Raw genomic sequence first — 27,959 nt, forward strand, 5'->3', positions numbered from 1 at the left:
GACTCGGAGCTCATCTCCAATCGCCGTCTCATCCTCAATTGAGCTTCTCCATTGTCGTGACTTTCGTCGGCCGAAGGAAGCGCGGCTCGCTCACCATGTTGGCACGAACCTGCCTGCGCTCGGCGCGCTCTGTTGCGCCCGTCCGCAATGTCGCGAGCAAGACGGCTTCGGTATGTGCTCTTCGGCATTGGCTTCTCAATTATGATTTTATCTGGCTGTGTGCTGGTCAATGGCAATTGATGCTGACGAGTCTTTCTGTAGCGTTCCGCTTCTACCAGTTCCTCGTCTGAGGGCGCGGCGTCCTCTTTCACGATGACCGTGGCAGGCTCAGCAGCCACCGCTGTCGCTGTCGGTTCGATCGCCTGGTATTTCCACCTTTTCGGCCAGGAAGCCTATGCCATGACTCCGGCTGAGGAAGGGTGAGTATCGTCTGGTTTCAATTTCTGCCAATGGCTTCGTTTTCACCTTCAACGGGCCGATCTGAGCCTTGTTGAGCTATTTTGGCTCGGAAGGAATCAGGTGTTCCGGCATCTTGCGCTTGCCATTCAACTTTATATTTAGAATGTATTTGATTATCGAGGCTAACTTTTCTTTTCAATCTATAGACTCCACCCTACTTCTTACCCTTGGGAGCACCTTAAGTGGAACAAGACCTTCGACCACCAGGCGTAAGACTTCCCCATTTTTTTTGCCCTTTACCGGGTCAATTCGGGAATATCCCGCTCACTAACGTTGCTTAATACAGTCTTCGTCGTGGTTTCCAGGTCTACCGTGAAGTTTGCGCCTCTTGCCATTCCCTGAATCGTGTGGCTTGGCACGCTCTGGTCGGTGCCACTCACACTGTTGACGAGGCCAAGACCATGGCCGAAGAGCATGAGTACGACACCGAGCCCAACGATGAGGGTGAGATCGAGAAGCGCGCTGGCAAGCTTTCCGACCCTCTTCCTTCTCCTTACAAGAACGACGAGGCCGCTCGTGCTGCCAACAGCGGTGCTCTTCCCCCGGATCTCAGCTTGATCGTCAAGGCCCGTCACGGTGGCTGCGACTACCTCTTCGACCTTTTGACTGGTTACCCCGAGGAGCCCCCGGCTGGTGCCGCCGTCCCCGCTGGCCTCAACTTCAACCCTTACTTCCCTGGAACTGGTATGACGACCCCATCGACCCAAACCATGACGCAGCCGCGGCCCCGGCTTAATTTGCATCTTTACGAGTCCTATATGCTAATAAATGATTCAAACAGGTATTGCCATGGCTCGTCAGCTCTACGATGGTCTCGTTGAGTACGAGGACGGCACTCCCGCCACCGCCTCCCAGATGGCCAAGGACGTTGTTGAGTTCTTGAACTGGTCTGCCGAGCCCGAGATGGACGAGCGTAAGAAGATGGGTATGAAGGTCGTTGTTGTCAGCACCGTCCTCTTCGCTCTCAGCGTCTGGGTTAAGCGGTATGTGCAGAAATCCCCGAATTTCCCCTACCTTATTCTTTGACGGCGCCACCATATTTTGGCCCCTACACAAGTGTTTTTTTTCACAAATGCTAACTTGAACTTTTCCGCTTTACAGATACAAGTGGTCTCCTATCAAGACCCGGAAGATCGTCTACAACCCTCCTGTCAAGCACTAAATTCCGCGTCCCTCTTCCACGAATGGCTAAAGTCATGTGTCGCTTGTAAACTTTCGCCACCGTATTTTGCGTCTCTTTTCCTTTGTTTTCCTTGTTTGATAGAAGCAGAAAGATGCGTGCACGGGCGAAAAGGACTGGGCGATTGTGGCCTGCTGTACGTGCTCAAGTCAAGCCAATGTTCAAAGAATCCAAATTGTATTTTTGTATCAATACACCAGCAAATATACTACTTTTTTTTCTTTTTCCAAAATTATGCCCGCCATTTACCAATTATTCTAGCCTTTTCTCCGAAATACGTTTATATGCTGTGTTAACTTATATCCAACTGTACCCAACACGAAGAAGAAAAAACCCAATGCTTTTTGTCAATGAAACAGAAGAAGCAGCAGCAGTAGCAGGAGAAGTCAAACCGAAAATCGCGCAACAATTCTAAAACCAGATTTCTGGTAAATCAATCATTCCCAAAACTGACAGCCGGTATGTCCAGGGCTTAATCGCTATCCGAGTTCGACTCGGACTCGACCGCCTCGATAGCCGCCTCGCCCGCTTCGATAATCACACCGTTGACCAGTACATCCACTCCAACAAGGAATGATGACATCATCATCACAGTAGAGTCAGACTCTCTGGGCTCCCACCAGGATGAATCCGGCAGCTCTAGCCATTGTTGAATACTCTCTTCGCGGGGTCTCTCCTCGGTAGCCCGAGCGGCCAAGACCTCATTGAATCTCGTTACGGCATCAGCCTCTGGGGATGAGGTAACGATGTGATTGGCAAGTCTACCGTCGGTGCCCTGCCCAGATTCAGGAGACGAGGAAACAGGTTCGAAAAGGCGGCTGTGGCCAGCACCGCGACGACCGTGATCCAGGTTTGGCAAGGCCCGTATACTGTCCCGGGAGTCACACTCGCTTTCTCCGTCGCGTTCGCTTTCGTCAGAATCAGAAACGTTGTTCGTTGAGACTGAGCGGGGCGTGGAAAGTGAAGCTGGAGTGAATGGAACTTTGTTCCAGAAAAGAAACGGGAGTAGGTAAGCCTTTTGGGTTCACTGCTTTCTGTATGGAGAAGTTTCACTCACCATTTCCATCATCATCGTTGAAAGGCCCTATACCCGACAAATTGTCCCCCTGATGGCCATCATGAATAGGGGTACCAAATCCTAGAAAATAAAAGAAGTGTAAGTAGAAAGACAACCCGTGCTTTGAGTCTGGAAGCGTAACGGTGGGATAATTGTAATGTGATTGCAATCCATAATGGTACCGGGAAAAAGAAATGAGATACTGACCAGAACTTCCCCATGGTCCTGCAGACATACTCAACCCTCCCTCGGTCTCAACAGCTTCCAAGCGTTGTCCATCAAGATTGGCACAATATTCGCACTGATCCCGTGGCTGCCCTGCATGACGAGGACACATTTGGGAGTTCAGGTACGGCATCGTGGATGGAAAGGGCGGTCACAATGTCCACCGATGACGGACAGGAGCAACCAGGTTGTCGAGGCGGGTGAAAGCTGAGTTCGGCCAGGTACTCCGACAGCACATTCGGGTCGGAAAGACAAAATAAAGAAAGGCAATAGAAGATTGAGAGGACAAGATGAGGATGCTTTGTTGCAAGGGAGCAAAGTCAAGCGGTTGCTTCAGCGGATCCCACTGCTCTTATAAATCTTCCGCTCCTCCGGAATCAAGTGGACTCGGAAAAGGGGTCAAGCGCCGAGTTAGGGAAGAGAAGACAACGAAAACACCTTGAGGGCCCAGGGAAAGGTGGGAATCAAGCAAGAAAGCAGAGGCAAAAATGGCAAGGTGAAAAAATGAAGAACCACATCCTCTTACATAAATCGGATCGCAGTAGTGTTTCCTAATAATGATAGTTGGGGGGGTGTGTGTGCAAGTGCGTGTGCGTGTGCGTTATGCGCGTGTGCGTTTGTGTGCTTACGGTCCGCAACAAATGGTCGCCAGTGCGAAGCCATGGCATGGGTGAAAGAATTCAAGGATGGCGCGATCCAAAAGCCGGAGGGAGGAGCAGAGAAACGCCTGAGCTTACATATTCAGGGGCGATATGAATGAGTGTTCTGAAACACATTATTTTTCTTCGGATGCGCGTGAGGATCCTCCATTCCCATGGGGCCGCTCAATTGCTTGCGACCGGTTTCGATTTTTTTTGGATTTTTTTTTTTGGATTTTGGGTTTCGGCTGGTGTGGGTTTTGTCAGATCGCATCCTTGCAACAGACCATGCTCCCGCATCCGCCCAGCAGATCTTGAAAGTGGCGGCCCGCTATGTGTGGACAGAAGGGCGCAGGCGGTGGGAGACTCAATATCCTATCGGTGCGTTGGAGAATCGTCAAGTGGTGCCTGCAGCCTATCCAAAAGCACAGCCCGCCCAACTGTCCCCTTGGCTCTCAAGCTACCACAGAGCGACCGATCCACCGAGGCCACCGAGGCCACCGAGGTGCAGTAACGCCGCTCATACGGTGCCAAATTACTGTATCGGGCATGTGTTTGGTCTCGTGGCCGCAAATGCCGGGCCGAGGAGGCTCATTATGCTGGGCTCGTTCATGCGCCGACTAGCTGGTTACCTAGATGGGGGCCCATTCATCAAAAATGCTGCTTGATAGACCACGGGAGTGTCGTAGATTCTGAGCGCAGCCTTCCCCAGATTAGTAATACCAGGATCATCGATCTGCGTAAAATATCTGTGATTGTAAGTGATAGAAAAAAATATTTTATTTCAAGGCCCTGAATGTTTGGACTATCCGAGTTTGCGGGCTTGCCAAGGTAACCGCCCCTGGTAAATGAGGTGCGCAACACAGGGATGATGACGGTTTGAACTGGATCTTTGAGTCCGTCAATGATCACCTTGGCGCAGGCGTGGCTTTATCGGACTCTCCATTTCGGCCAGCGGGACACCGTTGGTGCCTCCTTTTTAGATTGACCAACGAACAGCATCTGCAATTGGTTCTTCTGGTGAGAATTCCTTTTCTTGTCATTGTCACTTCTCTTCTCTCAAGAGAAGAAAAACCGAAATCAACTGTATCCACTAGAAATGGGTTCATTAACCCGATGCTTCTTAGAATTTCGGAGTGGATTCTGGGGAGCAGGCATTGTCAAGTCAAAATGGTGTGGCAGCGCCAGGGATTTGTATCAATGCGGATTGAGGGAGCGGATTCCCTCATGTTGAGACTCCCCAGAGGCCGATCACAATGAGTGATTGGCTCTTGTGGGACAGGGGGAAGAAGAAGCGAGAGTGAGAGGGAAACAACTTGTGCAATTTTTCATTGTCCTCTTCGTTGGTGAGGCCATCTGGCATAAAGGGGCATTACGGATATTGGGCCTTTTGGATTTCGAAATGTACTGCTTTGATCTGGTATCCCTCCCCTGTCTCTAATGCCAGCATGTCACGACTTAAACTGTCGATTCTTCCTCGCTAAAACCTGTCACTTGAACTACCTCCTCCTTGGGAGCCAAAAAGGTACGCGGACGAGGCCTGATGCACAAGCATGGGCTTATCCATGCAGGCAAAACGCCTCCCCGGGCGAGGGGCCCACGGGCTAGGACACCCAGCCTTTTTTTTTTTTTATGATTGTTGAATGCGACAGGCAACCGCACGAAAGACCGGTTGGAGATGTCGGCACCGGGCGAGGAGAAGGCGGCCCCGCTGGAGCCTATACTTTGGCATCGTTAATGTGAAGGCGTCGTCGGTGTGAACCGACCACTCCATTGCGCAAGGGCGGGGTGATTGCTCGGTGCCGTTGGGTTTAGGCATCCAATGTCGATCAAACTACCCTAAACGACTTGGTCTCATACGGAGTAGGGACAAGAAACATGGTTTCGTATTCTCCACTTTTCCATTTGCTCTGTTCCTTACAGATCTCGACAGGCTGTGGGTGAGGAAACTTGCCAATTTGGATTGTTGATCATCTCCGCGCTTCATGACACTCTAAAGCTAAAACAAACGTGCGCAACCCCTTCCTTGTAGTGCCCTTGCTAGATACGTCTAGTACGGCAGCGTATCTCCTCCCGTCTGTTCCCCCCGTCTCCCATGAATTTTCATCCAACCGCCGAATGCATGAATGCGTTAAGCCAACTCGGTAAAATACGAAACCTTCTAAAGCGCACCAGTATGCAATTGCTACACTTCCGAGCGGCAAGGACTACTCGATAGGTACATAAAGTAGATTTTTTTGTATAATCTAGTTAGACCTGCGACCTCGTGGGGCTCCGCCGCTCCGCCGCTGTCCGCCGTATCATCGCTCCACCGCATCACCGCATCACCACAACGCCACAACACCGGCAACACTCCGCACCTACGCCTGCGTATCCTGTCGAAAAAAAAAAGGAGATGATGCGGCAGCGTATGTTCGGTCGCTGCATGATTCTATTCGTCAAGATGGTTGTAGACCCATGCATATGGGCTGCATGAGAGCAAATGTGCCTCTTCTTTTTTTTTTTCTTCGGACTCTTTTGTCGGCCGAGACTGAAATGTATTCTTCTGCTTTGCTGGGGCTCCTCTTCGTTACCTTTAGCTGCAGCAGAACTGGTCTCTATGCAGGAATCAAAACGCAGTAATATCGGTTAATGATCCAATCAGTACCTTGTTTATTCACTTTCTTTCGTTTCATTATTCCACTTTGTTCCACTTTATTTTACTTCCTTTCCTTCCCCACCTTTCCCTTTCATTCTTTATTTCCGCATTTCAGCCAACTGTTGTGTAGTACCGGTTAGGCCAGGAACGACTAGCAAGACATGGCCCCATGAGATTGAAAGAGGGTGCTACATTTGGGGCTTGCGATGCCATTTGGCAGATGCATAGCAAGCCGTGCTTTTACATTAATGACCAGGCCCTGCACCCAGTCGCTTAGTCTGCTCTTCGATAGTTTGTTAGACGCCCTTATGTCAATTAATGTCGCTCTTGAAGAGGAAGGGTGCTTATGGGCTTTCCCCCCTCTATTTTATTAAAGTACCGTCAAAAAGTCTCAGGTTAACATTATGATTGAAAACTTTTGTTCACATCTGTTTGGGCTGCAGATACCCGTTGGCTTCAGCAATTGTCAACTGCCATGTGGGTGAATCTGCCATGCAAAAGAAAAAAAGTACCCGGGTTTCCTCCCTTGCTTTGTACGCTGTGTCACGGTGTGACAGGTTTAGATCTGAACACAAATCTCGAGCAGCCACGATGGAAATGTAAAAAAGAAATATAAAAAGATGCTTCATCTTGTAACTGAAACGAAGAAGACATATCCTAGGTGTCGCAACATACGCGGTCAGATGGACTTTCGGCAAAGCTGTTATTTTTCGCTCTTGCAATGAGGCCACCTTCTAGAGTACGGCAGAGAGCGACTTGGATTGAGCCAGGACATCCACATCGCGAGCAAACACGGATTTGATTGGACCGTCGAATCCCTCCAGCCAGGTCGCCCTCTAGGGAAAGCGACCAAAGTTTCTCGAGAGTAGGGTTAAGTTAGGGTGTAAGACGGCGTCTGTTAGTCCCCGAAAGTGAAAGGGGCGGAACAACCTTGGTTATCTTATCTAGCCGAATATTGCATCTCATCAATGAGTAACTTACTGTATTCCGATGAGCTCACAATTACAACACATCTTACATCAAAGGCCAATACTGAATTCGTGCTATGGTATGAGCGGAATTTGGGCAAATCGATAGCTAATTTGCGTAGCAATAATCATATATTCAAATTCTCCGTGAATTTCAATTGCAATTTAATTTCATGAAAGTGAATTGTTTGCGGGCTTCCGCAGAAGGGGTGTTGCTCGCGACCACAAGACGTCATTGTGCGGGAGCTCATAGGCATAACATCATTAATTCGACAACCTTGCCTAATAGCCCAGACACCCCAACAACTAAGGTATATAAGAAACTATACCTCCTCTAACACAACACCATTTATCACCAAAGATAGAACGGTCGCTAGCATTGGCATTATCCGCTTCAAAATATCCTCACCATGGCCTTGACACGAAGCTCACTCTCCAACATCCCGACTTGTTTTGCCAGCTGCTCAATTGGCTGCAAGTCCTCACATACGCTCCCTAAAAAGCTCGAAGCGATCGCTGCTGCTGGTTTCTCTGCAATTGAGCTGTCTTTCCCGGATATCCTCTCCTTTGGGAGTCAACATCTCGGCAAAGACATTGACCCTTATGACTACGACAGTCTATGCAAAATCGGGGAGGAAATTCGAAAGCTATGCCAGGATCACGGTCTGAAGATACTAATCCTTCAGCCTTTTGCAAATTTTGAGGGCTGGCCCAAGGGCTCCAAGGAGCGGGAGGATGCCTTCACTCGCGCAAAGGGCTGGATCAGGATAATGCAAGCCGTTGGTACCGATATGTTGCAGGTGAGCATCCCAAGTTAGACTGTATCGAGGATCTCAAACCTCTGTTGTCAGCGTTGGATTCCCAGCTAATGCGTATTTGAAACGATAGGTCGGGTCTACAGATTCTCCCAACCTCAAGCCATCCCAAGAAGAGGTCGCAGCCGACCTGCGAGAGCTGGCTGACCTTCTCGCACCTCATAGCTTCCGCATAGCATATGAAAACTGGTGTTGGTCTTCTCACGCGCCGGGATGGCTAGAGGTGTGGCAAATTGTCCAAAAAGTAGATCGGCCGAACGTTGGCTTGTGCCTAGACACGTTCCAAACAGCGGGAGGCGAATGGGCTGATCCGACCACATTATCCGGCTTGAATGAGCTCGAGGGTGAGCACCTCGGGGGTCGCGAGTTATTGAGCGTGATCTTCCATGAAAGTCTCGATAAACTCAGCAAGACCGTGCCAAAGGACAAGATTTATTTCCTCCAGATCTCTGACGCATATAAGCCCAAGGAGCCATTCGAGAATAAAACCATTGACGGTCTGCGCCCTCGCGGACGATGGAGCCACGATTTCCGACCTGTGCCATTTAATGGCGGCTACTTGCCCGTCGTGGACGTGGCCAAGGCTGTACTGAAGACTGGATTTAGAGGATATTTCTCAATGGAAGTTTTTGACGGCGGCCCAAACGGCAAAGGAAAGGACTACGAGCTGGAAGACTTTGCCAAAGAAGCCATGGAGAGCCATAAGAAGCTCCTTGACGCTTGTGCAGAGTAGGGTCCCGGAATTTATATTTGAGTAAGAAATACATAGGATATAAGTCATGAGTCATTTGTCTAAGCACCAATAGCTGAATGATAAAAGGTGCATTCTCAACCAAAATTCAAATGTTCAAAGAGAAATTCGAGAGACATGGACGCAACCTATGCTAACCCAGGCGCGTATTCTTTTCTTAACGCTTCCTGTATAATTGCCCCGCATAACTTGGCATGCGGATTAGTATGTACGGCCATGGCCTTGGACAGTTCGTTTCCATAAAGACCACCGAGGAAGAAATCGCGTGATGCAGCTTCTTCAAATCTGTCTGCGGTCCAACCTTCAAATTTGTTCCCCACGGGACGCCATTGTCTTTTCATCATGTCATGCGACGCTGCATCTTTTGATGCTGTATACAATAGAGCTGCTCGCTGCGTATGTGCTTGCGCCAATGTACGTGCTTGGCTTCGTGAGAGTGATACCGTCGAGGAAGTTGGCGTGAGCAAGTCAAGAGCCGTGTCCAGATCAGTCAAGATGGTCTCCGCAATGGAAGCCTGCTGCTTCTCTTTCCCCGCCGCCGTTGGACTCCAAGCTATCACCAAAACGTGGTCTCCGTGTTGCAATCGAAGCAGCTGAGCACGATTGTTCCGCACGCTTGCATATGATGGCTCTTCCGATATCAACTCCGACAGTTCATCCAAGACCTGCTTGTAAATGCTCGGATCGACTCTCGCCTTTCCGCCTAACTCAGAACTGACATTCTTCTCTAACAGCACAATCGCATCTTTTTCTCGTTTTTTAAGCTCTTCTAGCAATTGAGAGTCCTTAATGTGGGGGTCATCTGGGGCATCAGAGCTGATATTGATTGCAGGCGAGGGCGTTGATTCCGGGTCAAAGATTTGATCTAGAGTAGATGCATCTTTCTTTGTGAGGTTGATCCTGTGGCTCATTGTTACGCTCCAGACACCTGACAACGTTGATGACCTCTGATACAGGGGATTACTTAGATATGGATATATAACATTGAAACAATTCAAAGCAGTCAAGCCAGATCATGATACCAGCGCTATGGGTAAAATATAGTGCGGGTAGCATCGGGTAACATGCTGACAACATCATTGAGCTTACAAGCAAATGAGGCAACTACAATCGAGTGGCACGGTCTAAAACCATGCCCATCCTCTTGCCATGCCGCAAGCCCCGTTTCGGGGAATGTGGGGGTTTAGTCAATTATACAGTGCAAGGGCCCTTGACGGCTGATTTACTGCCGTAGTGACTTACGGTTAGACCCCGCCCCCCGCGTCGCTTCCAACTTAGCTCCTCCTTAACTCCAGCCATGCTTTTCCTTAGCCCGGGCCTAGCCGCGGAATGCCGAATAAACATGGAGTTTGAGTCTATTGTCTTATTCAGACAACGGAAACGGTGTGAGATGCTGTGGAGTGCTTACGCTGAGATTATCGTAGAAATAAATCTCAAGAAAGTCTTCTATTCATTCACTATCCATATCGAATTCTTTCAAAAACCGTGTATTATCAAGAATCGAAAATATATATCAATAAAATAAATTTAACACGAGAAAGTATTTATCGTCCGTGTCTATGGCCCCATCAGTCATCGAGCCCAGCATCATAACCAGCAACGGTACAACGCTGCCTCTCTCGAGCGCGCCCAATGACCTAGACGCCGCGAGGTCAGCGAGAAGCGGATACCAGCGATTCGGACACGTGCTATGGTACGTGGGCAACGCAAAGCAAGCGGCGTCCTACTACGTGACGAGATTCGGCTTCAAGCTGGTGGCGTACCGGGGCCTCGAGACCGGGTCGCGCCATATTGCGAGCCATGTCGTGAGTAATGGCGCCGTGACATTTGTTTTTAGCTCGCCGTTACGCAGCAGCAGCGGCGGCGGCAGCGCACATCCCAGCAGGACCAGGGTAAGCGGCGATAAATGCTCCCCCAAAAAAGAAAAAGAAGAACAAGAACAAGAAGAAGTGGCAGAGATATACGCCCACCTCGAACAACACGGCGACGGGGTCAAGGATGTCTCCTTTGAAGTCGACGACGTCGAAGCCATCTACTCGCAGGCCATCCAGCGAGGTGCCTCCGGCGCGGCCGAGCCCACGACTATCACAGACGAACATGGCACGATTGTGATGGCTAGTATCAAAACGTATGGCGATACGACGCATACCCTGATTGACCGGTCACGATACCGGGGCGTGTTTCTTCCCGGCTTCAAGCGTGTGCAGGCTTCTGATCCGTTGAACGAGTTACTTCCGGATGTACCCCTCGAAGCCGTAGATCATTGCGTGGGCAATCAGGACTGGAACCAGGTCGAAGCCGTGTGTGACTAGTATGTCGTTCCTGAGACCCTTTTTTCCCCTTTATATTCCCTGCCGTCAAGTTCGTTATATTATTATTATTATTTTCTCCCCGTCAAGATTTACCTTTTACCTGAATGCACCTTAGGATTGTTGCTAATTGAAATCTAGTTACGAAAAATGTCTCGGCTTCCACCGCTTCTGGTCCGTCGACGACAAGGACATATGCACAGACTACTCCGCGCTGCGCTCCATCGTCATGGCCTCGCCCAACGAGCTCGTCAAGATGCCGCTGAACGAGCCGGCGCCGGGAAAACGCAAGTCGCAGATCGAAGAATACGTCGATTTCTACAACGGGCCGGGGGTCCAGCACATTGCGCTGCGCACGGCGGATATTGTGACGGCCGTGACGCATTTGCGTGCGCGCGGGGTCGAGTTTATTTCTGTTCCGGAGACGTATTATCTTGCTATGCGCAAGCGGCTGGCGGCGGCGGGAATGCAGCTCGACGAGGACTTTGACGTGATTCAGCGCCTGAATATCCTGATTGATTTTGACCAGTCGGGGTATTTGTTGCAGCTGTTTACAAAGGTACGTGCATAATGTCCCATCTGCATTCATGTGTAGTTTGACAACGGCAGTTGAAGTGTCTGGAGTTCCATTTGCTGTAGTCCTGTGGATTATGATGTGAAAGTAGCTAACGATATCTAGCCGCTTATGGACCGCCCAACGGTGTTTATTGAAATAATCCAACGAAACAATTTTGCTGGATTCGGAGCAGGGAACTTTAAGAGTCTCTTTGAAGCGATTGAGCGAGAGCAGGCCGAGCGGGGGAACTTGTGACTTCATCCTCGTGCGTTTAAGCATTAAACTAACGTTACAATTCATTATTGCTGGTCGCGTGGCAAGCGTAGTAGCAGAGCGGAATAGGTTGCATATCAGTATCAAAATATCGAATATTTTTAATCTCCGCATTTATTACACCCCGTGGAAAACCCGCCATGCTAGAGGAACGTGATTTATATCGTACAAAGTATTTTATATATAATACTCCCATAACTGCTTTCTCCGACGTAGCAGCCATCCTAGACCATCTCTGATATCGTCTTCTTTTCCTCTGTTGAACATCTCGAAAGCCTCCCAAAAGATGAGGAGGATTGCTTCAGTCGTTCGTCGGGATAATCCGTGCGCTCGCCGTCGCCAAACATGCGCCTGAACACGAAATCGTAGCTCGTCCAGAGAGTCCCGAATAACGCGTCAGTCGTTTTGACCAGCCAGGCCGGCGCACGGCCTCTGCGGTCCGAGAATAGCCGATTACAAAGCAAGATGAAGAGAAGCGGCGGCGCCCACACGCCGACGAAGATGAATTTCCCGAATGTTTGCCGTTTCGACGTAATCGTGTACGCGCGAATGTCGGCTAGGTACTCTTTGTATTCCAGCGGGAAGGAATGCTCTTCGGCCCCGTCCATGATGAGTTTCAAGTAGCGCGCCGATGGCTGCGCGTAGCTGCCGTCGGGCCGCTCGAGGGGCATGGTTGATATTACTGCCGTTTCAGACTTTTCCGCCGCCATTTTTGGTTCTCTTGTCGTCGCTGCTGTCCCCGTCGCTGCACCGGTCGCTATCGCTGCTAAAGTCTGCGGCAAGTGTCCACAAAACAAGGTATGCGCTTTAAACGGCACCGTGTCGGGCGTTTCGGGGACAATGTCCACCCCTTGTGGAAGTGGGTAGCAGTCGATTAGAATGTCCTTGTACGAGCTTCCGGCGCCTTCGGTCGCGATGATCTTGGCGTAGTCTGTGCGCGTGACTTTGTAGACTACGCCCACGAGACCCTTGTGCCATCGGTCCTTGTGGTACTCGGGACGATGCCGCTGGGAGTGAGTGGGAGGTTCAAGCAGGGGAGACTTTTCTGGTGCTCCTGGTAAAGAAGGGCCAGGCAATGATGTCGGCGGTGGTGGTGGTGATGATGATGAAGATAATGTTGATGACGGTGTAGGTGAGTGTGATGATGGTGAAGAATTGCGAAACCGAGTATTCGCAAAACACGGCTCAATGTACGGAATGCCAGGAAGGTTGAAACTCAGGCTCAGGGCAGGAACGACCACATTCTGCTGGGACAGCGGCCGAATGTTTCTTCTCCCGAGAAACGTCTCGGCGGACAGATTGGATCCATATGCGAGATATAAAACCGTTTGGGATTGCGGACCAGCTTGCGCGTCTTGTTTCGTTTGCTCATTTCGTTCTATGTCCTTTTCTTGAATGTGGCTCGGTGCCAGTCCCGCGGGAAGGTCGGTATATGCGACTTTCTGCAGAGACGCGATGGCTTCTGATCCTTGCTCTGGCTGTCCTTGTGCAGGGTCGCTGATATGCGATTGCTGGTTTGCAGACATGTTTGTGTACTTGTATGTTCGGGACGATCGAATCGTCAAATAGTCGAATGCGGCGTGTTGGGTTGTGAGAGTAGTTATATATTTGAGAGCATTTGGACTGTCCACTTCAAAAGGAGGGAAAAAAAGAACTACTCTGATTGATAAAGCAACACGTGAGAAAATAAATGATTGGGGGATCTGGACGCTATATATGTACGTGTATTCCCCTTGCGTAACGTTATAATAGATAAAGGTAGGCAGGGATTGATTGCTGATGTCTCGGTCAGCAACGAGGGTTAGCTTACTCGTACAAGTAATATGTAACTAGGGTAACCTACCTAAGGTAAGTAACTTTGCCTTGTCATCAGCTCACCCCGCGGGGCGTGCACGAGATCTGGGAACTAAAAGCAGCTAGTGCACCTGTATTGACTGGGGGTTCCCATGTTCAGGGGCAATCTCCGAGCCCTCGGCATCGGGTATACAGTCGATCCGGAAGACCCCGGCTGGATGTCGGCTGACTAAAAATGCCGGGCTGCATATGCCAAGTTCCTCCGTACTCCGTTACCCATTCTCAACCTCATGTCTTCACTCTTTACGATTGTGCGAATAGAAATATATGGTTGTCACAATTTGTTCTTTTATTTTCGTTTTCTTTTTCCTTTTTCACTATTGTCCCTTTTCTTTCCTTTTTTTCCCCCGAGGAAAAATTCTTATTTTGTGTTTATTCTTCTTCATCTTAATTTTAGGTTATTTAACGTATTTCTTTTGTATAAACATAAAAGTGAATAGGCTTCTGTTGCTGAGAGAAGTGAAATCATACTGTGTAATGCATTTCTATCCAATATATGAGTCTAGCTGTTGCCATTGGAACATTAGACAGTCATGAAATGTCGACCTGGGCTCTTATCGTCCGTGTCAGGCCATTGCTCAGCTCATGAGTACTATGACACTAGAACAATATATATTTCTGTCATCACAATATACTGGTGCCATGGTAATTAAACCTCTACGACTATTCCGAGCCTACCGGGACCACTATACACAGTTATTGTGTGTCTTAGTTTAAGGGTTTAGGCAAAGTCTAGCTATGCATAAGCATAGTACATGTGCATAATTCTCCCGAATCACTGATATATATTGTATATTGCATGTAACGCATTGTTTACATACTCCATAAATGGGAAAGATAGCGGTGAATAGAGATTGTACAATGTCCATATAACGAACACACGGTGGGCTGGTCGTGCAACACAGAACTCAGCGGTTGTTCAGGTATCTCTGCTCAGCCTCAATGGCTTTCTGTGAAGGGACAAGATGCAAAAAGACCGGAATCAATGGAGCAATTGAGCATGTGATGAATAAGGGGAAAAAAAAAGGAAATACGGACAATAGAAGAATGGAAGCGGATCCAAAGTTTTATCAGGCAAGAGAAGTAAGGTAGTCTGAAAGTGAATCCCACTGGTAATTGTACTCCTGAATAGGAGAATACGGGACTCAAACCACATTGTACCGCTCAATGTCAATTGATATTCACGATGCGACTTTACACACAGTTTATATACTCGCGTATGCCAGGCCTCTCCCACACTTCTCCATATCACATCGCTTCCACGTTTTCCAGTTGAAGCTGAAATTTACACTGTTTCTTCTCTGACACTGCATTCTTTTATTTTCTTCATAGCCTGTCCATATGTCTCAACCTCGTCTCCTCTTCAAAGTGAGCCAAAACATTGAACTCTTGAACCTTAGGAGGAGTAGAGGACGAGAGCAGGTCGATAGCTTCTCTTTTGCAAGCGGACCGTCAAACGAAATTCCGAACCAGGACATGTCTCTCAAAAAAGGTTGCATCGATTTATCTGGTCATTCGGAAAGCACCGCCTCAATCCCTGCCAGCAAAGAAAACTCAAGCCCTAAGGCAGGACCTCAGGGGATAGAAAATTCGAATGCAGCGAGATACCCCGTCTGGAGAAGCACTAGAACAGCGTCACAGAAAGCAAACTCGGAGATTGCAAGAATTCTGGCCCCTAAAGCCAAGATTTTGAAGAAGTCAGAATCACAAACTGTTGCTTCCAAACAGCGCACCACGAAGAGGGGAGCCAGGCAAGATCGAGCTCGAAACGTACCCAAGAGACTAATGAGTTTGGAGAGCAAATCCCCCTTCAAGGCACCCACATTTCCTCGTCCAACCGCCCGAGTGTTGAAGAAGCTTTGCACGCCGAGGAATGTTTTGGGGCCTCCCAGTCGACCAAGTTCCGCACCTCAAACGCCCAGGCACAGCGTGGGGAACAGGAAGACGAATATAAAAACGTCTCTCACCGAAAGGAAGAAAGTATCGGAAACTCTTCTCAACGTCCTCAGATCAATGATGTAAAAATTCCGGAACCTGTTCACTCTCAGGCTGATCAACCAGTGTCTGATCCTAGTGTATTGGACCAGAGTGCTAACACACCAAGTATATACCCTCTTGACCAGACCAATGAGCTTGATAGCTAACAGGGAGCCCGCAATCTAGACGCTTCACCGAGTAACGAAGAGCCCAACATAGCCGCAGACATTCATCAGTCCGAGCTTCATAGCGAAGAAGATGAGCCTTCGATGCTCTCAACACTTCCGATCCGGCCAGTGAAGCCTGTCCATGGCAGAAAGCGCAAAGCAGTAGAGGACATTGACACCATGGTCAGGAAAAAGGCTCGCCGCAATCCACCAGTCAAAAGATCAACTCTAGGAGAAAAGCGCAAAGCGCAAGAACCTCTCGAAAACCGACCGCACAAACGGGTCCGCCTGCTGTCTCCGGTGAAAGAAAGATGTCCTTTAATTGTTCTTTTTCTCCTTATTCTTCTTCTCTCGTTTTTACTATTTCCCTTTCTATTGGCAAGCATACGCTTGCCTGAATGATTTGGGTGGCAACTGTGGCTAAATTGGATGGCCGGGGTGTCTCCTGTAGAGTCGACTCGAGCACACTGTCCTCTTCGGAGTTGACTATGAGCTCTGAGACCTCTTCAGTTGAGCTCCCGGAAGACTCTACACCAGAAGTTGGCTCATTGGGCGTTGCAGTGAAGAAGGTATTATGTGGTTTCCAAGGGCATTATTGTGAACGGGATAACGGGAGTACAATTCATTTTTTTTTCTGCGCAGGCCGAGCCGCATTATGCTCCTGCAATGGCGTTGCATTCTTTTGTCTCTATGTGCAAGACGACAATGACTCTTCACGTGCTGTGATGCTTGATAGCGTGGGTGGATGAAAAGAGTCATGTCATGTCGGGCAATATTCAGAGTTGTCCAGAAGCGGATGGATCGGATGCTCCAGACTTCCCTGAAATCGGTAACCCCTGGCTCGTCATAACCACTCAGGGTACCCTACACCCCACCCCACATCGCGTGGCTTCACCATCTTTCTCCATCTTCCGATGTTTGCATTCAAATTTGTAGATATTTTTTCCTTCATACTTTATTGATTATTCGAAGCGTCGCAGCCGGTTTTCTGCGCCTTTTGTTTGTACTTTTCCTATATATCTCTTCTTCGTCGAATCGCACTGTTCCCGCCCGCGTTGAGATCGCCTTCGAAAAGCTGGCACTTGCCTCTGGCCGCATCAGACGTCACACAATAACACAGACCAAGGGCAACATTTCAGCGAGAAATTGATTTCGGCTCCTATTTCTGAGGCGGGAAGCCATGTCGCAATCCAGCGGCTTTCATCCCTTTGGGGGTCGATTGAGCCGGCGCTGGAATAGGGACTCGGTATAGACCCTGCATGCCCGTAGCTGCAGCTGGCGCCCATGCGACTACTACTTCCCCAATTTGAATCGCACACGAAGAATTTACTAATGAAATTTTCATATAGCTAAGTCCTGACGATGCATACCTTAGCTGTGAGTGAACGCGCCAACAATCTTCGTACAACGGCAACATTAGCGGGCTAACTCCCACCTCAGATCACGATATACGATGTATGACGCCGGAACCTCGGCCCCCATACCATGCGACCGTCAACTAACATTGACTCTCTTTGATAGTAACACGAGAAGATGTGGAAACGCTCAAGGATGACTGGTTAACGGACAACGTGAGCCACTCCTGAATGAAAACCTGAAGTCCAATCGTGCTAACTGACTGTTTGATCGATTCAGATCATCGCATTCTGGCAGGAGTACGTTTCGACCTTTTCCCCCTGAAAGTTTCAGATCGCCGGCTCGAACAAGATTTTTTGACGTTTCTCCCAAATTAGATATCTCGAGCGAGAATACCTCGGCAGCATGCGCAACATCAACATCGTTCTTCTCCGCCCTTCCATGTCCTTTATGCTTACACATACCCCCGACCCGTTGACGCTGAAGGGCGCCCTCCCGGACTTCTCCAAGGCTTCTCATATATTTCTTCCAATCAATGACTGCGGCGACGTAGAAACCCCTGAAGGCGGGTCTCATTGGTCGCTGTTGCTGGTCAGCATCATCGACGGCGTAGCCTTTCACTATGATTCGCTCAACCCGTCGAACCGCTCCTCCGCGCGCATCGTGGCCGAGAAAATCAGCAAACTCGTTAAAAGTCAAATGCAGAACCAGCCGCTCAAGTTTTTGGACCTTGAGGATACGCCTCAACAAGAAAATTCGACAGACTGTGGTGTTTACGTGTGTATGCAGATGCGCGTGCTCCTCCTGGACCGGTTATTGAAGACGAACAAGGAGGAGAAGATCACCATGGCAATTTCTGAAAAGGAACTGCCAAAAACCAACGATGGACGCCGGGAAATGCTAAAAATAATTGAAGGATTTCGTAAAGAAGGTGAACGGAGACGATCGTGAGTGCACCCGTCATTCCGTCCGCCCGTCTCTTCCATCTATTCCTCTATTCCATCTATTTTGTTTATGTTCGGCCCAATGACTGGCTTGCTAACCTTCTCAATCTCAAAATATAGTCCCAGTGCAAACTCCAGGAGGTCTCAGGCGAGCGGTGGACCGCCTCGCATTGAATGATGCATCATGTAACATTGCATATACGACAACAGCAACGTGCCGTCCACTAAAGACGATGATGTACTATAAGCCTATTTTTCTTTATACAATTGGAAAATTAGTTGGCTTTTTTTTCTTGGGGCAGAGTATACAGCAGCACGATGATTTCCTATTCGTTTGGCATTGTATGAGTACAGGAAGCAAGAGCGACTTTTATGTCTTTGATTTTGTACTATACCTAGACGTCACATATATATCTTTCGAAACAGAGAGGAAGAAGAAGTAAAATACAATGACGAATACTATGAAGAGTTATCAAATTTCCAATCCTACGATACGAATCGAATCCCAATATGTTCATGGCTATGTTTTACGTATATTACATGCCTATCTGTACATTACAGTACAATACACCCTAAGAAAATCATGACGCTCAAATCATCGAATCATCCGAGGAAAGGAAAAAAAAGAATCTCCTGATAACGCATGCATACAATTTAATATTTTCTTTTTTATAAATCGACCGATCATGCACTCGCGCCAACGCCCCAGCCCCATCTCCACAGCCACCATCCGCTCACAGCTCCAGCGCCCATGATCAACATGACGCTGCATATCATGGCAGTCAGCACCATGCGACGCATATCAAACGCATCGACTAGTTCGCGTCTGATCAGTTTCCTGTCTCCCCTGCGCCACGCCCACGTCCAGGACTGCCCATCTTTGCTGCTCTTGTGCATATGAGCATATCCAGACTCTGACCGGGCCGAAGGCGATTGCGGCGGCGACATTGAAGAGCCGGTCCCCCCTTTTTTGATCGTCGCCGATGACGATAACCAGAAATCGCCCTTGTGGCTGCTCGTCGTCATCATTGGCGAGCTTGAAGATGAAGATGAAGACGAAGGATGGCGATGCGTATCGATCAGGAAAAGCGAGAGCAGGAACGAGATAAAGTATAGCGGCGTAAGAAGTGTCTGTATTTTTATAACATAATATAAGTAAGACTTTGAATTGGGAAAACATTTGAAGAAAGATGGAGCGGGGAGGGGGGGAACGCACCTGAGCAAATGCCATTAATGACATGGGACTCTCAGTCTCATTGTCAGTCTCAATTCCGTTGGAAGATCCGTGCATACTCTGCTCATGCTGCTGTTGCTGGTGATGGTGGTCGGATTCGAATGACGGGAGGGCAGATGTGAGAGAAGCGCCAACATCGGGAATTTTAAAGGACAGCGGCGACGTCGACGGCGACGGCGTCCTTCTTCTCGAGTGAAGCGGAGTAGAGTCAGGTGTAGCTGGAGCTGGAGCTGCAGCTGGAGCCCGGGTCGGTACTCCGAGCTGTGACTGCGACTCCGTCATCGTGTGGCGATATATTCACCCAGTACAAAAGGAAAAAAAAAAGGGAGGGGGGAATACAATGATGTAGTCAAGGAAGGGTCCTGCAATGACACATCAATGCGCGGAGATGCGCCTCCGTGTTTGGTAGTGGTCCTACGTAGTGGTCGCGCGGGCCCGCGATTACACTTGTGTCTTGGTCAAAGGGTATATCGGCTCTTGTTGGTTTGTTTTGCTTTTGCTGTTGCTGGGAAACGGTTTGCCGTATATTCCGAGGGGAGGAGAGCGTGACGTTGCGCGACTCAGCGTGCAGTACAGCAGGGTTGAAAACAAAGTATGCCGGTCCTGGTTTCGATATCGTTGCGCCTCTTCAATTGTGTGAAGCTCTGGACAAGATTTTGGTTTCTGTTTCTTTGTCCCCGTCCGGGTTGGCGCGGTGTGCAGCTAGTAGCTCGGAGCTGCTGGTTGATAAAGACAGGGGACTCTTTTGCGGCTTGTCGAATTGTGTCCTGGCCCCATATGCTGATATGACAGCAGTTGATCGGAATAACAATACGCAGGACGTAGGTGAATTTAGTACAGCTCTTTCGTTCTACGTCCGACTGCGGTGGATATTTCCTTATTGCTTATTGTGTTTTTCTTATCTTTTAAAGAAAAACGGGCGGAAAGCGTTTGATTTCTAGTCAAATTATGTCTTGATATATGCCGACTACGGTATTTTTTTGTTCCTTTGCGCGTGGTGCTGGATGAATGTGTCGGTGTTGGTAGGTATGACAATGTCTTTTTTGAATGCCGACTATAATTGAACGTGATATTTGGGGGATGTGGTTGGAGACCGAACAATTATAGTTCTCTTGAACCTTGCTGGCTTCAGCAGATTGAAGAGAGAGAGAAAATTGTCAATTGTAAGAGAACAGGAGATTGAGACAATTGGCGTTGAGTTGCTTGTTTGACGATCTCCCTCAAAAAAGCTCTGAAGGGGAAGCTGTGCTCTGTTTTTAGGGCATGGAGGGGCCCTGGGGATCGTGCGTCATCTTACGGTACAACGGCTCGGAATGGTCGGAGGGCTGGGCGCTTGTTCGCGAATTGGGAGCGGATGCGGCTAAGAGTAGCGACACGCAAGGCGGAACTTGGGCTGCGGGCGAGGGGGCATGTACTCTGCAGAAACCTAGCCCAAATGCGCTTTTGCGGGCTGTAGGGTTAGCCGAACGTATCGTGTATGGACCGAGGGATAAGGAGGGGAGTACTTGTATTCTGATGTCACTTTGGCGGCACAACACAATCTCCAGTCACTGAAAAAACATTGTCTCTTACCTGTGAATCGTGGGAAGGCTGTAGTGTGTTATTGGAGTATTTTCTCCCTTGACATTTATTCCTTATCTCATATGTCTGGTTTTTGAATCTGCTCTACATATAAAATGAGTCGTCAAGTCAGCTTTCGATATGCTTATATCCTGGCACGGAAGGAAATGCGAGCTGCATTGAGAGTGCGTTTCATGCAATTGGGGAGTTCCTTGAAAATAGCTCTTCTCTTCTTTTTAAATTTCTTGAAAAGGCTGAACATAGCGCTATCTACATGACAAGAGCAGGTCTAATATTTCTCAAGTGATCTCCAAGAATTCACTCGTGCCAACCCGAGTGGGACATAAAAGGACAAAAATATCGTGCCGCAGACGCGAATGGGCGGGAGGTTGAGAGAAGTATATGTGCTTCCCGGCAGGTGCAGCTCAAGTCCTTGCTGGGAAGTTTTGGGCACGCCCGAAAGTGGGTTTGACGGACCAATTTTTGGCCTGTGAATCAACCAGTTCTCGAGTTTCCAATGTTCAAGACTAGAATGTCGCTGGCGCCAACGGCCTCCAGATTATCCATGACGGTAGCAATCTGCTTCTTCTCGACCATGGAGCTGAGGGCAACCCATCCCTCCTCTTCAAGGGTAGTAATAGTGGGTGCCCGCTTTCCAGGGGTGATCTTTGTGGCAACATCGAGCTTCGATCGGTGAATGTTGTATTGGCAGAGAACGTATTTTTGAGCAGCTGTAGACTGTTAGGACACTTGATCCGAGTTGAATAATGAAAAAGAATCGGCTTACTGATAACTCCCTTGATTCGCGACGCAATTAGGTCGACCAGCTGGGGATTTGAAGGGCGCTTAGACTTGATGAGGATAGCAGTGCTCTCAACAACCGTCGAGATGGCTCGCAGGCCAGCTGCCTTCATAGTCTCTCCAGACTCTAGTAACGTGTGTCAGCAAAACAGTAGATCTGGGGTGCCATGATACAGTAACGCTGATTGCCATACCAACAAGATCGACAATGCCGTCCGCGACGCCCAGCGCACATGCGGCTTCGACACTGCCACCGACGTACTTGATGTTCGTCTTAATCTTCTTGTCACCGGATACGCCCTCCAACTCCTTAAAGTAGGCCTCAGTAAGACCGACGAAGCTGGTGACCACGTTTCTTCCAATGAGATCCTTGGGGTCGTTCAATGAACCCTTCTCAGGTGTCTGCACCTGCAGCTTGCACTTGCCGAAGCCAAGATCCAAAATCTCTTCCACACCCTGCTCCTCACTGCTGATTGGTGTCGTCGCAGCATGCTCTTCCACCTGGTCTCTTCCGGTAATACCAATGTCAACACGACCCTCTCCAACAAAAGTAGGAATGTCGGCCGCGGGCAGGAAAATGAGAGCGATCGGAAGGTTCCGGACAAGCGCAATATCCAAACGGGTTTCCCTGCGGAATTGAATGTCGGAGCCATTGAGGAGGTCGAGCGCGGCTTGTTGCAGTCTGCCCTCTGTAGGAATCGCATTGTCAGTCTATGAGCACGCAAAAAGCCCGGAGCTTGGCGGGGGCTTTGCAAAAGATTCTGGAAGCATTTCGCCTTACTCTTGGGCACCGCAAAAAGCAAGCGGTCAGTCAGGCTATTGGAGTGTTAACATCTTCCCTAGAAAATACGCCGCATCATAGCCCTGCTGCAACAAGGCCAACTCACTGATTGACGAGGTCCATGTTGACGGTATAATTTGAAAGTAAAACAAAGAATTTCGTTGCAAGCGTATATGGAGTTCGTGGTTGAGTTTGAGAGAAGCCCCGTTATTTCTTTGTTTTGGAGCTGAGATGGTTGAGTCAAACGGCCCGAGTTGGACTTTTGCGGGTTGAAAGCGAAGAATCTCCTGTCTAATGGGCTACACAAATCTCTCCACGTGGGGCCAACCAGCGTCGACTCCGTACAAACAGATTCCGTCACTTTTATTATACAATTTAAAGGTCTTGGTTTATACTGTAATTCTCCTGGTTGAATATATCTATTTATTCCTATGAATCATGATCTTACTGTATCAATTGCTGCCAAAAGGCCTTGCAGATCTTTTGTTGCATCTATCGGGCCCCTCCGATGACGGCGCGGGGTGTCGATGATTGGTGTACCTGAATGCCCAATTACTGTTAGTACTGGACGTTACTGCTACAATGAGTATCTTTCAGCACAAGGCTGAGGTGTGGCTTGAAGGGATGTTTCCCGCCTCGCAGCCGTTTTATTGTACTCGCTCACGCGAGGGCTTGCCCTACTACGCACTTTACGCGAGACCATCTTGAATTTACCAGGATCGTCAAATCGCCCGTACAGGAGCCCGAATCTGCGCCAGACCGTCTCCGATCAACCCCGTGAGCTGCTTCAAATCAGAGTCAGTATATAGTCGAGATTCTGTCACCCGGACTTTTTCGCTCATATACGGCAGCAGTTCGCAACCATGGAATCCGCTAAGGTCCCCGTCAAGCTTGTCAAGGTCACCCGTGTCCTTGGCCGCACCGGTACGTCGCGCTCCTTCGAACAATTTCGATATCCGTCCGCAAAATAGAGATACAGTGGAAGAGAGGAGTTTGGGGCTGATTTTGTGCGATTATAGGCTCTCGTGGTGGTGTTACCCAGGTCCGTGTCGAGTTCATGGACGACACCACTCGTAGCATCATCCGAAACGTCAAGGGCCCAGGTACGACACGATCAAAATCTTAGCTGTCTGCGAGTTTGGTGTCAGAGTCAAATTACTAACCAGAGTTTTGCGTTGCAGTCCGTGAGGACGACATCCTCTGCTTGCTCGAGTCTGAGCGTGAGGCCAGAAGACTGCGATAAACGAATCATGGTTGTACTGGTCGGGGCGGTTTGGGAACCAGAGAAGGGCGCATATTGTATTTGATGGGAAAATCATGTCATCTCCTTAGCGACAAACAATACAGAAATTGGCTGTCGCAGCCGCCCTCTAATACTCGACGATACCGCTTTATGTTGCTCGATTTTCTCCGCTATTGCTCGACATTTTTCCAGTGCAGATATGGCTTTTCGAACAATACCCTCGGGTCTCGTGCAAACAGGCATGGCATTCCTTTTCTCTGCATGTGTATCCGCAGATAAACTACCATCGGAATGTCGCATTTCTCCCATCCGCTCCAAAGTGCTTCTCAGATCATATTTGGCACAGCCTGGTGCATTTGCTTGGAAACGACAGCCATGAAATTTTGTATGCTTTGTTCTCTGTGAACTGAGGGATGCGGTGCAAGAATTATCCTGCCGACGCCAGCCATAATGTTCTCCGCCCTTGACGCCGGCCCGACCTTGCCTGAATGTCTACGCGTAATGTCATTTGTGTATGATTTGGATGCCATCTCTAGATTCAGATATCGGCCTGATTCTTCACAATAATCAACAAAAGGAGGTCTTCCATCTCGCCCAAGTTCAGTACCTCAGCCAACCCCGTAGTCGGAACTGCGTGTTACAATGGCAAGTCTGATGTTGATGAGCACTTTCTACCTGAAAGTCTCGGCCTATGATTACTTGATTTCATAAATCATTCCTGTTCGTCCCTTAATGTGCAAATAAGGAACCGCTACTGGCTGCCACATAAGCCGTGAGCTGTCAGACAACGCTCCCTTGTGGTCGCCATTGTAATACTAATCCGGTCTAATAATTCTTTTTGTGATGCACATTCCAATCATCTAGAGGCTATCTGTCCTTTGTGGTAAATTATAAATCAAAATCGCAAGGGGCTATGTTCAACAAAAGGCAGTGTCCTAGAGTCTCCAATATCAGTTCTTTTTGGGTGGGCAGTCAGTGGTAGGCGCACACCAGTCGTGATAAAGTTAGACGGGATTTCGGACTAAAAGAGCGAGAACTCGGGTTCTGCAGTTCATCGCGCGCGGAACTACAGTGCACGGACCAAGAACATCAAAACTCTCCAAAAGCTTCCTTTTGAGATGAAGTTGTTCCCCTCCGGTGGACCCAACAAACAATTCGCTTTTACTCGCGAACTTTTCTCTGTACAATCATTGCCTGTGACGCAAAGTTTAGCACTCAGGCAGAGGCTTCTCTCAAGTCAAGCGTTTGATATTTTTGTATTATTCATGCATTAGCATATTCACGTTCGTTGGGTTTTTGAGCCGACTGTCGCAATCATGCGAGATCTTCGTCTGTCCATTCACATACTTCCGGAGCAGAGCGAGCGACGTGTGGGCAATACCGATGGTGTCATAAAATTTCTAGAGCCTCGGTGTCCAGCGGAATTACCTCTCGAGGACCTCTGGAAAAGGATTTGCGATAGACACGATAGGCTCTATAGCGCCAGACCGTAGGTGACGCGCTCTGAAAAGAAAGTGTTTTGTTCAGACTGACGTGGTGCTCGTTGATGTAGGCCGCTTAATATTAAAAAGCTTCAGGACAGCCATGAAAATGACCTCGAAGTTAAAACTCTTACTGTGGGCGACGTCTTCGATGACAGGGACATTGTTCGAGTTGTCCAAGGCCCTTCGCGAGGTTCAGTCGCGCCGGAGTCTGGTCTTCGCCCGCGTTTCCTCGCTCGTCCTATCGCTGGTGTAAAACGGGCTCACCAAGAATATCTGTCACGTCCTCAGAGCAGTCTGAGACAGGTAGAAGTCATCGACGAAGACGAACGAGAATCACCTCCGCACCAACTGAGTAAACGACAACGCCTTGGCCCCCGGCAATCAGATAACGTTTCAGAAGAGATTGAGCGAGAAATCCATCCTGATACACCCGTTCGTTCAAGAGAGGAAGATTCCGAAATAGGCTTGGCTGCCACAAATTGGCAGGAACAAGATGCTCATTCGCCGATGCATATCATCGAAGATTCTCAACGGCCGCGCCTGAACGGATACGGTACAAAGTCCGAATCGCCAGACGACAGAAGTCTCCTACATAGCGTACCTCCATCCGTGCCCAACTCGGTCAGGGGAACGCCCGTTGCGCGCGGCGCTTACGATGATGCAAAGAATAAGGCTCTTCAAGATGCATTAAGAGCCCGAGAAAGGCTTGCGGCAAAGAGTGGACAGTATTCCTCACCGGTATCAGCTCAGCTCATCGAAAATCGAAGACGTTCATCCAATGCTGGTTCCGGGACCCCTTTTGCCAGATCTCTACGCTCTGGTGCAAACCGTGCTGAGCCAGTTGCAACTCCATCCGCAAACCAATCACATCAGCCAAGGAAATCTTCTTCCAACGCAGTTGCTACGACGACAGCCCGCCGAGCGTCTCGAAATACAGAGTCTCCGGCCTTGATGCGAGGCCAAAGAGCCTTTTCACGTCGTGACTCAACAGCCGTGTCTCCTCGATTATCCATTTCCAATGGCCGAAAAGGCAGCCTTCGGCCAAACTTTGAGCCAGTGGAAGACCTGGCAATTTCTTCAGAGGAGGATTCCTCCGACGAGGAATCAGCACCCCGTTCAAGAATGCCCACTCCAAGTACGAACAAAGCCTCGCAACCGCAAAGATCTCCAACCGCCGAGAATGCAGCTTCTGCACGCAAAGCATCTGCGCCGATTGCCAGTTCAGTAGCGGCATCGCCATCGCCGCAAGCGATAAATCTTGTTTCACGCAGATCTCTCTCGAACGGCAACCATGGTCACTCACTCACTTCAGTTCGAAACTCTGCATCACCTTCACCCTCGGCCCGGCTGGCGGAGCCAGAATCCCGGCGATCACCATCTAATGAAGACCGTAGTAGGTCTGAATCCTCTGCCGAAAATCCACCAGCAAACAGATCCCCTTCTCTTGGAAGAGTGAACGCTGAGCCGGTACATGTCCAATCGTATGAGAACGACGAAGGCGGACAATCGCCAATGTCAATCCGGGAAACATCGCCCTCCACTCGCGACGCAGCCCGTTCCAGCCGATCTCCCGCCCGATTTGTTTCACGAACGCCGTCGACAGATTCAGAGATGGACGAAGTGACGCCTCCTCGCTATCTCTCTGAGACAAGGCCTCGGAATCCTCAATTCCACCGCGAAAGCAGCCAAGCTAGCCCGTCGCCCAGACAAAGAAACGCCTCGCCATCAAGTGAGGAGAGCAGCGAGGACGAAATCCCTTGGAAACGACCTTCTCCATCATCCAGCCCTTCAGTCGAGCCTCAGCCTCAGCCTCAGCCCCGTCAGGAATCATCTCCAACGCCCCCTCGTGCCACGAAAACGTCTTTCCAAGGTCAAGGTCAAGGTCAAAGTCAAAGTCAAGCCCACTCCCAACCGTCTCAGTCCCGTCCTCCTTCGCCTTCCAAAGTACGCCCCGAGCTGCCCAAATACCCAAGCTTAAGCGCCTTGAAGCTCCACAAGCCCCGCTACGAGCCCAAGGACGTCGCAATGGGCTTGTGGCCCAGCTCTCAACCCCAGCCTGTCTCGTCGCGCTTCGCTGGCTCTCAAACCTCCCTGCCTCGCTCTCAGTCAGAATCTCGACTGCAGATCAGTGGTGCAAGGAGTGCAGGAAAGCCAGGCATAAACGGCGTCATCGGCGCCAAGGACAAACATCACGTTGACAACCGTCGTAATGGTAACGCGGACCAGGACGACGATGACGAGGATGATGATGACGACGACGAAAGCAGCAATTCCTCTTCTTCTGATGATGATAGTGAAGAGTCCGATAGCAGCAATGATGACGACCAACCCGGACAAAACGGTTCGCAGAAACTCGCCGGCCGGCAGGCCGGTGATGAAGACGCCAAGAAGAATAAAGCCCGAAGCAGATATTCCGAACTAATGAAGTGTATGTTTCTTGTCTACGTTTCCCCAGGAATTTTCTACCTATTCCCCAATTCCCCAAGATTTTCCTTTGCACTCCCAAAGATCTTTCTACATATTCCCCAAGACTTCCCCTTTTATTTCTGATGCAAAAAGCTAACATCTTGATATTCGGTACATTAGTCAAAGCCTTGCGCGGTGCTTAGAGCTAAGCATTTGGCCACTCAATTTCCTTGCTGCCAAGTTTCTCTTCTTCCCGCACTTTTCTCTCACCCTCCTCCCCTTT

The 27,959-nt window shown here is 49.3% G+C and overlaps 12 protein-coding genes across 12 annotated transcripts; 7 read left to right on the forward strand and 5 right to left on the reverse strand.

Annotated features, from left to right (window-relative positions):
* Nucleotides 1-95: 95 nt before the first annotated feature.
* Nucleotides 96-1,621, forward strand: L228DRAFT_265160 (putative cytochrome C1/Cyt1; the record flags this gene model as incomplete). Its single annotated transcript, XM_018334662.1, has 6 exons — nt 96-170; nt 262-419; nt 606-668; nt 746-1,143; nt 1,241-1,442; nt 1,561-1,621. The coding sequence occupies 6 exons, from the start codon at nt 96-98 to the stop codon at nt 1,619-1,621; spliced, it is 957 nt and encodes a 318-aa protein (XP_018192355.1).
* Nucleotides 1,622-2,111: 490 nt separating this feature from the next.
* Nucleotides 2,112-3,054, reverse strand: L228DRAFT_265161 (hypothetical protein; the record flags this gene model as incomplete). Its single annotated transcript, XM_018334663.1, has 3 exons — nt 2,112-2,620; nt 2,697-2,777; nt 2,934-3,054. The coding sequence occupies 3 exons, from the start codon at nt 3,052-3,054 to the stop codon at nt 2,112-2,114; spliced, it is 711 nt and encodes a 236-aa protein (XP_018192356.1).
* A 4,521-nt stretch (nt 3,055-7,575) lies between these two features.
* Nucleotides 7,576-8,713, forward strand: L228DRAFT_265162 (xylose isomerase-like protein; the record flags this gene model as incomplete). The annotated part of the gene is made up of 2 exons (XM_018334664.1): nt 7,576-7,965; nt 8,054-8,713. 2 exons carry the CDS (start codon nt 7,576-7,578, stop codon nt 8,711-8,713), a joined length of 1,050 nt encoding a protein of 349 aa, XP_018192357.1.
* On the reverse strand, nt 8,580-9,902 carry L228DRAFT_19001 (hypothetical protein). Its single transcript, XM_018329596.1, has 2 exons — nt 9,821-9,902; nt 8,580-9,678 (listed from the first exon to the last, which is right to left on the reverse strand). Exon 2 carries the CDS (start codon nt 9,640-9,642, stop codon nt 8,860-8,862), a length of 783 nt encoding a protein of 260 aa, XP_018192358.1. The 5' UTR covers nt 9,643-9,678; nt 9,821-9,902; the 3' UTR covers nt 8,580-8,859.
* Nucleotides 9,903-10,290: 388 nt separating this feature from the next.
* Nucleotides 10,291-11,851, forward strand: L228DRAFT_252147 (4-hydroxyphenylpyruvate dioxygenase/T-cell reactive protein; the record flags this gene model as incomplete). Its single annotated transcript, XM_018333667.1, has 4 exons — nt 10,291-10,579; nt 10,670-11,042; nt 11,182-11,599; nt 11,720-11,851. 4 exons carry the CDS (start codon nt 10,291-10,293, stop codon nt 11,849-11,851), a joined length of 1,212 nt encoding a protein of 403 aa, XP_018192359.1.
* On the reverse strand, nt 11,732-13,561 carry L228DRAFT_243325 (hypothetical protein). Its single transcript, XM_018331659.1, has one exon. The coding sequence runs from the start codon at nt 13,393-13,395 to the stop codon at nt 12,094-12,096; it is 1,302 nt and encodes a 433-aa protein (XP_018192360.1). The 5' UTR covers nt 13,396-13,561; the 3' UTR covers nt 11,732-12,093.
* Nucleotides 13,562-14,972: 1,411 nt separating this feature from the next.
* On the forward strand, nt 14,973-16,005 carry L228DRAFT_19027 (hypothetical protein). The gene has a single exon (XM_018329597.1). The coding sequence runs from the start codon at nt 15,065-15,067 to the stop codon at nt 15,743-15,745; it is 681 nt and encodes a 226-aa protein (XP_018192361.1). The 5' UTR covers nt 14,973-15,064; the 3' UTR covers nt 15,746-16,005.
* A 757-nt stretch (nt 16,006-16,762) lies between these two features.
* On the forward strand, nt 16,763-18,655 carry L228DRAFT_243327 (cysteine proteinase). Its single transcript, XM_018331660.1, has 7 exons — nt 16,763-17,113; nt 17,217-17,244; nt 17,308-17,322; nt 17,389-17,438; nt 17,503-17,522; nt 17,601-18,170; nt 18,288-18,655. Exons 1-7 carry the CDS (start codon nt 17,048-17,050, stop codon nt 18,343-18,345), a joined length of 807 nt encoding a protein of 268 aa, XP_018192362.1. The 5' UTR covers nt 16,763-17,047; the 3' UTR covers nt 18,346-18,655.
* Nucleotides 18,656-18,827: 172 nt separating this feature from the next.
* L228DRAFT_19082 (hypothetical protein) lies at nt 18,828-19,839 on the reverse strand. The gene is made up of 2 exons (XM_018329598.1): nt 19,384-19,839; nt 18,828-19,298 (listed from the first exon to the last, which is right to left on the reverse strand). The coding sequence occupies exons 1-2, from the start codon at nt 19,681-19,683 to the stop codon at nt 18,852-18,854; spliced, it is 747 nt and encodes a 248-aa protein (XP_018192363.1). The 5' UTR covers nt 19,684-19,839; the 3' UTR covers nt 18,828-18,851.
* Nucleotides 19,840-21,143: 1,304 nt separating this feature from the next.
* Nucleotides 21,144-22,783, reverse strand: L228DRAFT_279962 (ATP phosphoribosyltransferase). The gene is made up of 5 exons (XM_018335744.1): nt 22,650-22,783; nt 22,544-22,578; nt 21,957-22,451; nt 21,749-21,889; nt 21,144-21,692 (listed from the first exon to the last, which is right to left on the reverse strand). Exons 1-5 carry the CDS (start codon nt 22,664-22,666, stop codon nt 21,457-21,459), a joined length of 924 nt encoding a protein of 307 aa, XP_018192364.1. The 5' UTR covers nt 22,667-22,783; the 3' UTR covers nt 21,144-21,456.
* A 623-nt stretch (nt 22,784-23,406) lies between these two features.
* L228DRAFT_265169 (ribosomal protein S28e) lies at nt 23,407-23,786 on the forward strand (the record flags this gene model as incomplete). The annotated part of the gene is made up of 3 exons (XM_018334665.1): nt 23,407-23,467; nt 23,563-23,646; nt 23,725-23,786. 3 exons carry the CDS (start codon nt 23,407-23,409, stop codon nt 23,784-23,786), a joined length of 207 nt encoding a protein of 68 aa, XP_018192365.1.
* Nucleotides 23,787-24,929: 1,143 nt separating this feature from the next.
* Nucleotides 24,930-27,959, forward strand: L228DRAFT_279964 (hypothetical protein). The gene is made up of 3 exons (XM_018335745.1): nt 24,930-25,275; nt 25,339-27,698; nt 27,857-27,959. Exons 1-3 carry the CDS (start codon nt 25,103-25,105, stop codon nt 27,877-27,879), a joined length of 2,556 nt encoding a protein of 851 aa, XP_018192366.1. The 5' UTR covers nt 24,930-25,102; the 3' UTR covers nt 27,880-27,959.

This window comes from Xylona heveae, assembly GCF_001619985.1.
Source record: "Xylona heveae TC161 unplaced genomic scaffold L228scaffold_1, whole genome shotgun sequence".
Classification (NCBI taxonomy): Eukaryota; Fungi; Ascomycota; class Xylonomycetes; order Xylonales; family Xylonaceae; genus Xylona; species Xylona heveae.

What these genes read in the sequence shown, in the direction of transcription:
- L228DRAFT_19082 (XM_018329598.1), bottom strand. Translation starts at nt 19,683, where the DNA reads ATGACGGAGTCGCAGTCACAGCTCGGAGTACCGACCCGGGCTCCAGCT. An exon ending in CATTAATGGCATTTGCTCAG is followed by an intron (nt 19,299 to 19,383) that starts GTGCGTTCCCCC and finishes ATAAAAATACAG; the next exon opens with ACACTTCTTACGCCGCTATA.
- L228DRAFT_19027 (XM_018329597.1), top strand. Translation starts at nt 15,065, where the DNA reads ATGTCTCAACCTCGTCTCCTCTTCAAAGTGAGCCAAAACATTGAACTC.
- L228DRAFT_243327 (XM_018331660.1), top strand. Translation starts at nt 17,048, where the DNA reads ATGTCGCAATCCAGCGGCTTTCATCCCTTTGGGGGTCGATTGAGCCGG. An exon ending in ATGACTGGTTAACGGACAAC is followed by an intron (nt 17,439 to 17,502) that starts GTGAGCCACTCC and finishes TGATCGATTCAG; the next exon opens with ATCATCGCATTCTGGCAGGA. An exon ending in GAAGGTGAACGGAGACGATC is followed by an intron (nt 18,171 to 18,287) that starts GTGAGTGCACCC and finishes CTCAAAATATAG; the next exon opens with TCCCAGTGCAAACTCCAGGA.
- L228DRAFT_243325 (XM_018331659.1), bottom strand. Translation starts at nt 13,395, where the DNA reads ATGTCTGCAAACCAGCAATCGCATATCAGCGACCCTGCACAAGGACAG.
- L228DRAFT_19001 (XM_018329596.1), bottom strand. Translation starts at nt 9,642, where the DNA reads ATGAGCCACAGGATCAACCTCACAAAGAAAGATGCATCTACTCTAGAT.
- L228DRAFT_279964 (XM_018335745.1), top strand. Translation starts at nt 25,103, where the DNA reads ATGCGAGATCTTCGTCTGTCCATTCACATACTTCCGGAGCAGAGCGAG. An exon ending in AGGCTCTATAGCGCCAGACC is followed by an intron (nt 25,276 to 25,338) that starts GTAGGTGACGCG and finishes TCGTTGATGTAG; the next exon opens with GCCGCTTAATATTAAAAAGC. An exon ending in ATATTCCGAACTAATGAAGT is followed by an intron (nt 27,699 to 27,856) that starts GTATGTTTCTTG and finishes TCGGTACATTAG; the next exon opens with TCAAAGCCTTGCGCGGTGCT.
- L228DRAFT_279962 (XM_018335744.1), bottom strand. An exon ending in GCTTTTTGCGGTGCCCAAGA is followed by an intron (nt 22,452 to 22,543) that starts GTAAGGCGAAAT and finishes CGATTCCTACAG; the next exon opens with AGGGCAGACTGCAACAAGCC. An exon ending in GCGAATCAAGGGAGTTATCA is followed by an intron (nt 21,693 to 21,748) that starts GTAAGCCGATTC and finishes AACAGTCTACAG; the next exon opens with CTGCTCAAAAATACGTTCTC.